At 45.4% G+C, this 8,703-nt stretch overlaps 1 protein-coding gene and 1 long non-coding RNA gene across 2 annotated transcripts; one reads left to right on the top strand and one right to left on the bottom strand.

The window, feature by feature from the left end:
* Positions 1–92: 92 nt before the first annotated feature.
* On the top strand, positions 93–5,677 carry LOC124234214 (beta-Ala-His dipeptidase-like; the record flags this gene model as incomplete). The annotated part of the gene is made up of 3 exons (XM_046651457.1): positions 93–256; positions 1,332–1,496; positions 5,099–5,677. Coding segments are annotated over 3 exons (353 nt in total), but the record flags the coding sequence as incomplete, so codon positions are not given.
* A 907-nt stretch (positions 5,678–6,584) lies between these two features.
* LOC124234213 (uncharacterized) lies at positions 6,585–8,697 on the bottom strand. The gene is made up of 2 exons (XR_006887247.1): positions 8,345–8,697; positions 6,585–7,466 (listed from the first exon to the last, which is right to left on the bottom strand). It is a non-coding gene; the product is annotated as an uncharacterized LOC124234213 (long non-coding RNA).
* Between the last annotated feature and the right edge of the window lie 6 nt (positions 8,698–8,703).

Genomic DNA, 8,703 nt, shown 5'->3' with positions numbered 1-8,703 from the left:
CCCAGGAGAGTCCCCCATGATCCTGCTCCAGGGCCAGAACATCAGCATACTGGTGACTCCATGTGGCTTTGTTTCCTGGGTGTATCTTGTAGGTAGCCTTGTAGACTCATCGGGTCATATTCTGATCCCTGGAATCTATGACCACGTGGCTCCTCTTACTGAAGAGGAAAAAAAAAAAATGTACGAAGCCATTGACCTGGACCTAGAAGAATACCGGAATAGCAGCCAGGTTAAGAAATTTCTGTTTGACACCAAGGTATGATCACAAGCTGATGGATAATCTGAACAAAGAATGATGGTAACAAATATTTTCCCAAGGCTTAATTTACCGTGTCCTGTTTATCTGCACATCTTAGAACTGAAAGCAGATGTTAATTCCAGGGGGGACTTTCACTTTCAAGGCCACTTCCCTGTGGTCTAGATCAAGCAGACCTTTATCTGGGGTCCCACTGGCACCGGACTCAGGCACCTAACCGTGGAGCAATTGCTTATTTCACAGATGCGTTTTTCCAAATCAGTTTTCTAGACTCAATCCCAAGCCGGCCTGCAGCCGGTGAGCTGGGCTCCCTAATTGTTTAAAGATTGAGAATAGTCTGAGGTTATTCCAGCTCCATGACCCTAATTGTTCATTTTTCTAGACAAAACCAAGAGACTTAGGGGCTAATCTGTAGACTGCTACGTCACTGCTGCCTTGGTGTAATAAGCAGACCCAAAGCCGAAAGCGTTACTGGCAAATTTAGATTTTTTCCTTTTCCCTTCTCCTCCTCCTCCTCCTCCTTTTTAAAACGCTTGCCTGCTAGGGTGTTTGCTAGCTATGGCTGGTTCCTGGGGGAACAGCCAAGAGAGGGAGAAGCATGCAGAAGAGAGTGATAGAGTTTATTATCATGAAGCGTAGCTCTTCCTCAGACTAGCTCTACAGCGGCCATAGCAAGATTGAAAACTGGCTCAAACATCTGCAGAGTTCTTTGAAGCCTTCTGAAAAATAAAATACATTTAGCACACAAATTATCATTGCAATGACTGGGATAGAAATTTATAACTGAACCCAAGTTTCTGAAAGGGCCCCTTTGCCATCTAGTAACTGCAAACTTCAGCGACGAGGGGCCCTCGCCAATGGGAGTGGCTTGGGCAGGCGAAGGCAGCAGAGATCTCGTGTCCTGAGGGGAAAGTCCACTTGTACTGTTTGTCCAGACATATCTAAGTGAGGCGATAATTAACTTGCCATTAACCGTGTCACAGATGTACAGAAATTGGTGATGCAAGCAATACAATTCAACTGAGTTTTAATTAAACATTCTTTCATATAATAAAATACTTTTATTTCAATGTAGGAGGAAATTCTAATGCACCTATGGAGGTACCCATCTCTTTCTATTCACGGGATTGAGGGCGCCTTTGAGGAGCCTGGAGCTAAAACAGTCATACCTGGCCGAGTTGTAGGAAAATTTTCAATCCGTCTAGTCCCTCACATGAATATGTCCGTGGTGGAAACACAGGTAACAAACGTGCATTGTTCTTCTGTCCAGCAGCGCCATTCCTGAGAGCCACATGCCACACAGTAGTGAGCAACTCAGTTGTTAGCATTGAAGTATCACTTTTTTCCAATACAGAAGGGACTGGAACAAATGTCAAGAAACCAACAGGATTTTTGTTCAGTAAAAATCTCTTTCCTCAATTATATGCAATTACAGTCATCAGACAAATAACCATTTGGAGTTGGAGTGATGGGAAATTTTTGAAAACTAAATGGTGCATAAAAAGGCAAGATGGGTTTTACACACAGACGGAGAAGCTACTTGTCTACGGCTGGACTGAGCCGGAAAATCTTTACCCCCAGCGTTAGTTTGTCCATGATGTCTGAAATCAATCCCCTGAAAGCAGCCACCTTAATGAAAATGTTTGTGTCTGGAAGGAGGTGTGTGTCTGAAGTATCGACCTATCATCAGTGCACCTCAAGTTGCACAGAAGGTAGACTCTGAAGAAGGGAGCTCAAGGAATACCTCGGCGCCCTCTCTCCATCCACTGTCCGCTTTTATCGTCGTCTTAGCGCTAATTACATTCTCAAAGATCCTCCTTCCCCTCTGCGTCCCTCCGTTTTTTTGTTTCCATCTTCCTTCCTCCTTCCCTTTCTGGATGGACTGTTCCTCCTCCTCACAGCACACACTTTACATGAGCGCAGGATGGTCTTCGTCTTGCTCACAGCTATGTCCCAGCACCTAGAACAGTTCCTGCCACGTGACAGGTGTGCCTTAAATGTTTGTCGAAGGGATGAATATTTCAGAGTATGGAGTTTTTCTCTGGTGGATCTCCATAATGGCAACCGGAATGGAGCCCAGGGGAGAGAGAAAGATGCTGTCAATGAGCCTCCTTCACAGCTTAGCGTGAAATTGCTCCCACTTTTTGGAAATTTCCAAGTGTGTAATGTTCCCAAAATATTCCTTAAGATACTGATAAGTCCAAAAAGAGGGATATTCAAATTGAGAAGTTCTACTTGTATTGTGTTTCATAATTACCTCAAACATTCATCCTATTTGTATTACCCACAGTATCATTCAAGGTTTCATAATTACCCAAATTCATAATAAGCCGACATTAACAGTGAGACACTGTGGTCGGGGAGGGGTGGGGACAGGAGGGGGGATTGGGGGGTCTCGGGAGGGGTGGGAGCGAGAGCAAGCATTCCTCACACTGGGCGCAGCTCTCCGTCCTGGAGACCCGGCTCACTCCGCGTCCTCCCTGTGGAAGAGCTGAGGGAAAATCAGAACGCTTGAATGCGTCAGCTTGGGATTCCAATCAGTTTCTTGATACAAGGCTATGAGAGCTACTCAAAATTTTCTCTTACAACTGAAAATGTTACCTTTAGGTAAAGCAGCATCTTGAATATATATTTTCCAAAAGAAATCGTTCCAACCAGATGGTTGTTTCTATGGCACTAGGACTACACCCATGGATCGCAAATGTTAAAGATAATCAGTATCTTGCAGCAAAAAGAGCCATCAAAACAGGTTAGACTTATGCTATTTTGATTGCTGGTCTACACTGGGAACAAGGGGTGGTACCCCGTAGGGCTGTAGATAAAGCAGACACTTTTAAAACTTCACTGTGGACTCTCCTTTTATATGGGCCGCATTACTGATGGTAAACGGTGTGGTTCAGGGCTCTTTACACACACTGTCTCATGAATCCTCCCAACAGCCTTCCCCGGGGTGCAGATTAAGGCGCGAGGAGATTAAATAATTTGCTGGAGGGCACTCAGCTAGAAGTAGCAAAGCCGGGGTTCAAACTCACGTTCTGGAGACCTGAATTTGGGGGAAAATGATGGACTTGGAAACCTCCCAACCCTCCTTCTGCAAAACTCATGGAAATATTGGCCGATACATAAAAACTTTTAAAAGCACAGCTGAACTTGCACGAAAGTAAAGGAAGTCCTCTGGGGTTAAAAATGAAGAAGCTAAACTGTGGTGGAGCGAGCAAGCTGGCACCGCGCTGCCCTGTGGGGACTTGCTCTTCCCGGTCACAGAGGTCTGGGTTTAATGGCCTCCAGACCTCCTTGGAGCACTAACTCTCTGCGTCTATGAGTACAAGGGACACAGACATCAAAAATTAGAGGACAAGTCCAACACCGAGAGCCATACTTCTCTACACAATCATCCCCACTGCCCTCAATTGTAGCAGTATTTTACCAGTAAACTTTGGGGGTGAAGAAATGAGGAAGAAGAGTTAGGAAGTTAAATGGAATGCCAGCTGAAGAGAGATGTGTGATTGAAATGTCAAATTCAACAGTAAAGACATGAAGTACAGGAAAATGCAGGAATGCATAAGGCACCTTTTTGTCTGTCTGTGTGCTAAACCAGTCCTGCCAACAAAGGACAGTCGTCTGCCACATAATGAGTTTTTCGTCAACAACGGACTGCATGTATGACAGTGGTCCCATAAGATTAGCACCATATCACCTAGGCGTGTGGTAGGCTATACCACCTAGGTTTGTGTGAGTCCACAACAATTAAACCATCTAACAATTAAATCACCTAACGATGCATTTCTCAGAATGTATCCTGTCATTAAGCAATGCACGAGCGTACATCACCTTTATTCACATTCACACCTTGCTCTGTGGATCCAGAAGACATGGCATGTTCTCTTTTGTGTCTTCATTTATTTTTCATTCCCACTCCATCTCTGGCAACTTTCCCTATAGCCTAGAAGGTTTCAACTCATCTCTTTCTAAACCCCAGGATATCCATTAAAACTGTTTCCTGGGATACCTTGAAAGTTGAGTACAAACACTGCAACATTCAGGTGAAAGTTGAGTACAGCGATTTATTCATATGTTGGTTACAAAACACCAAAGAAATGTGTTCCTAATATTTAATAGTAGTGTTTCTAATACTTAATTCGTGAAGCAACCATAAAAGTAGGTAGGTACATCTTCTTGTGGTACTCTGGCCAAAAACACGTGACCTCTTCCAATCGTGAAAAAACGTCAGATAAACCCAAACTGAGGGACATTTTACAAAACAACTGATCAGTACTCTTCAGCGGGGTCAAGGTCATGAAAGACAAGGGAAGACTGAGAAACAGTCACAGACAAGAGGAGACTAAGGAGCAATGACAAAATGCAGTGTGGGATTCTGCATTGGATCCTGGTACAGCAGAAGGGAAAGAGTGAAATTCAAATAAAGTCTGAGTCCAGTTAATAATATTATCCAATGTTAATTTCCTATTCTTGATAATTGTACAATAGTTATGTAAGATGTTAACATTAGGGGAAGCAGAGTAAGGAATATATGAGAACTCTCTCTGTACTACTTTTGCAACTTTTCTGTAAGTCTAACGTTAGTTTAAAATATTATTTAAAAATATTTTTTAAAAGTAGATAATAGTAAGTAAGGCAACCACAGTTTTCTTCTTGACTCTATTGACTATTTTAGAATATAAATTGCATGATATCAAGACGCTTACTTATCCCAGCCACCAAATTTCATGGTGGGAAAAAAAAAAAAAAGAAAGAAAGATAAAGTGAACACGACATTTGCGGAGATCACTGGGGGTAGTCTTCTCATTAATTTATTCAATGCCTTCTTTTCCTGTGTTTCAGTGTTTGGAACAGAACCAGATATGATCCGGGATGGATCAACCATACCAATTGCCAATATATTCCAGGATGTCATCCAAAAGAGTGTGATGATGCTCCCGCTGGGCACTGTGGACGATGGAGAGCACGCGCAGAAGGAGAAAATCAACAGTGAGCAGGTTCTTGAGGGGGCTGATCTCTCAGTGTGCAAACCACAGGGTGTCCACATCAGTAACCTTCCGACATGCTGCGTATTTTAGATTGAATTTATGTCATCAAATCTTCCTGTTTAAATTGTAGACTACTTTTCCTCCATTATTTGAATGGAAATAACAGTTTCTCTTTATTTCTTCTTTTGTTAGGTGGAACTACATAGAGGGATCCCAATTATTTGCTGCCTTTTTCCTAGAGATGGCTAAGCTGCATTAACAATGACGGGCACCTTCCAGCTTACATCTGAGCTGCTGACATATCCCCTCTCTCACATCCCTGGACAGCAATAGAATCTAAATATCCAGAGAATTTCTGTCCAGTAAATAATATTTTCCCTCTTTAATACGTCTTTGGACATTTGGACCAGTAATAAACTATTTTAAAGGTAGAGACACTGGAAATGGCTTAATGTCTCTGTTGCACACCTCTCTAAAGTCACAGCTACCTTCAACAATTTGATTTCCCCAAGTCTGGCCGCAGTAGTCCCCGGACTGGACTCATTCTGCCCTTCCAGCACAAGGATGGTTCTTCGATTAGACTTCTCTTGCCATTTGATTGGTGGAATTGCTCTAGTTTGCTGTGTCCTGAGGTGCTCAGGACACATAATCATTCATCCACTGACTGTCAGTACTTATGTCACCGTTGCTTTCACCACACATTCCTTTTATATTGTTAATAAAAACATTGGTCTACCCCACCGACTACCATGATTTCCCTGGGGGTTCATTTTCAGATGAGTTATTGAAGCGTGATACATATTAACTTCTTGCCTCCCCTTCACTTTTTCCTTTCTTGAAAAGTTTTGAAACAGAAATGACCAATATTCACACTCTTATGCCATTTGGGATTCCTTTATTCTAAGCCTCTTTACCTTTGCTGTGAGTGACGCCAGCCCACCGCCCCTCCTGCATCCTGTTCTGTCTCACTACCCCATCGGTAGAGGCCACTCTCCCTCTGACACCTGCGCACATGGAAATTCACCACAGCAGAATCAGCCCTGATGGAATTCTCTCACCCCGTTGGGATTTTACTCAGTGACTACATCTAAATTGTTCAAAGCTTTAAATAGCATCAATTTTAGACAGAGAACTGATCAACCTGACATCAGTAACACATCCCAAATTTAAAGCTGTCAGCTCAGGTTGCATTCATCAGTCATTTCAGTCGACCATCTTGTTTGGCTTGATTGGATTGGATGGTGTAAACAAATAAACAAAAGCACGTAAGTTTTCTACAGCTAAGTATAAGTAAACAAATCACTTCAGTCTTTATGAATTCACTATTTAAATAGCATTCATGGAGAAGAATTTAAGGGTTTATTAAAAATGTTTCTCTTATGATTCCAAATAAAAACAAAGTGCCACACATTCCATCTCTTTGTGGGTGCTTGAAATGTCAGTTTTAAAGCTTGCTGCGTCATGTCTAAAACGGCTGGATCATGGGGCCAGCTTACCCTGCCTCTTGTCACAGAAACGGGACCCACCTGTGGCATCAGCCTCGCTGAGGCATCCATAAGGAGCCACTTCTTCTCTGGTGCTGGACAACATCAAGTCCTCTTGGTTAAATATTCGCAGGTGTTTGGTACTCTTTACTATTTAAGCACAGTCCATGCTCGCCAGATTTGGTTGAATCTTGTGAGGTTTTCAGATTCCGTGGACCTACCTGATGTATTTGGCAGAGGTCCCAAGGACTAACTGTACACGAGGTTTCTGACGCCAATTTATATTTTAACAAGGGTGTTCATAGTAGTCAATTAACAAAAGTTGGTTGTAAAATAGAACCATTTCTGAGCAAGGGAACATCAGTTTTACCAAGTCACTAAATAAGAAGATGTATTTGCTGATCTGCATTCCTGCTGAATCTCTGAGACCTGCAGTGTCTTGGTCAATTATTCAGCTGCCACCAGGTGAGGAGAGGAGGAGGACGAATGAGGTCATTGAATCTAGGAGATTCCAACCCTGGGATGCCTGAGTCCAGAGCCGTGGTTTTCTGCCTCCCCGGGTCATGATGGGTCTCCCCAGCTCTCATTGATGGGTCCACGTTTTCTACCCAAACCCAAGCCATGTGGCTACCTGGGTCTTGCTGTGGTTTGGGAGCCAGATAGGAAGTATTTTCCAGATAGATTACATTCAGAGGGATGACAGAAATCCGCCCAGTTATTAGCCAGAAGACCAATTAACTAGTAATAAGAAGACAAAGAGGTTGGGGATAGAGAAATTTAAGTATTTGCTTTAAAAAATTTTACCAAAGAAGCATATGCACATGGATAAAGATGACCACCCAGTATACTTATTGGGAGTATATAGTGACATGATCAGGAGGGGACGTCATCGTATTGAAGGAGGGCAACATGTCAGGTTTGGGACTGTCCAGGTTTGGACTGTCAATTAGATTTGGTAGATGCTCTTATGGAAGATAATGAGGACTGGGAATGTTCTTGGTTTTATGTTGTATTCATAAAAATAAACCTTGTGTGAGTGTGTGCTGGACAGTGCAAGAGCCCTGTGGTGACACACGTTCTCTGCACTTGCAGCTGGAGGAAGGCAGTCGGCCACAGACACACAAAGAACCTGGTCTGGGCTTCTTCTCGCTCCACATGTTCATTCCAGCGCATCCCTCCCTCAGCCTCTGTGTTAGCCAGACACCAGCCCAGCCCAGCGCAGCCCAGCCCCCTCTTCTGAGAACTGGACCCCGATCCTCCTGCATTTTTCATTAGAACCCGTTAGAATCCGAATTCGGCTCGTGGCTTCCTAGGGTCTGCGACTCTGAGGACCCCTGCTAGGAGCATCCAGAGGCTGTTCTCCTAACCCGGAGGTGCGCACGCGCCTGGCACAGCAGGAAAACCTCGCTCCGTTAGAGGAGGCCTCAGAGGCGCCGGGCATCGCTTGGGCCGGTGGAGGCGGAGGCCGGCCGCCCGGCCCGCAGGCCTCCGGCTCCCGCCCGGCCCGGGCGCGTCCGTTTCTCCCGCACCGCCCTCGGGGTTCTTTACCGCGGGCGGGCGAAGGGGTGGAGGGAGGGGGGATGGAGAGGGAGGAGGCGGGATCGCCCGGGGGTTACCCGCTCGGGGAGCCGCTGGAAGTGCCAGGTGGCCTTCCCGGTCAGACGCCGCCAGGCTCTCAGCCTGACGCGCGTCTCCCCTTCCTTAGATTGACTCCTTCGGCTTTCCGTTTTCCTCTTGGGGAGGGGTGGGACTTCCGGTTTCATCACCGGAAGACGATGAGCCGGAGGAGTCCGTCAGAGGGGCCAGCAGGAGCGATTCCGTCGGCAAACGGGTAAGTTATTCTCTGATCGGGCCGGGGGGGAGGTTTGGAGGCGGGGACCGTCCAGCGTCTGCGCGGGGCCTGGGGGCGGTGGCTTGAGGGCTCAGGGCCGGGCAGCTGGGCGCCGGGAGTCCCGCCGGGGCCCTTGGCTCTTCC

Source organism: Equus quagga, unplaced genomic scaffold, assembly GCF_021613505.1.
Source record: "Equus quagga isolate Etosha38 unplaced genomic scaffold, UCLA_HA_Equagga_1.0 73297_RagTag, whole genome shotgun sequence".
Lineage (NCBI taxonomy): Eukaryota > Metazoa > Chordata > Mammalia > Perissodactyla > Equidae > Equus > Equus quagga.
The sequence above is the reverse complement of the archived record's forward strand: the minus strand, read 5'-3'. Positions and strand labels throughout refer to the sequence as shown.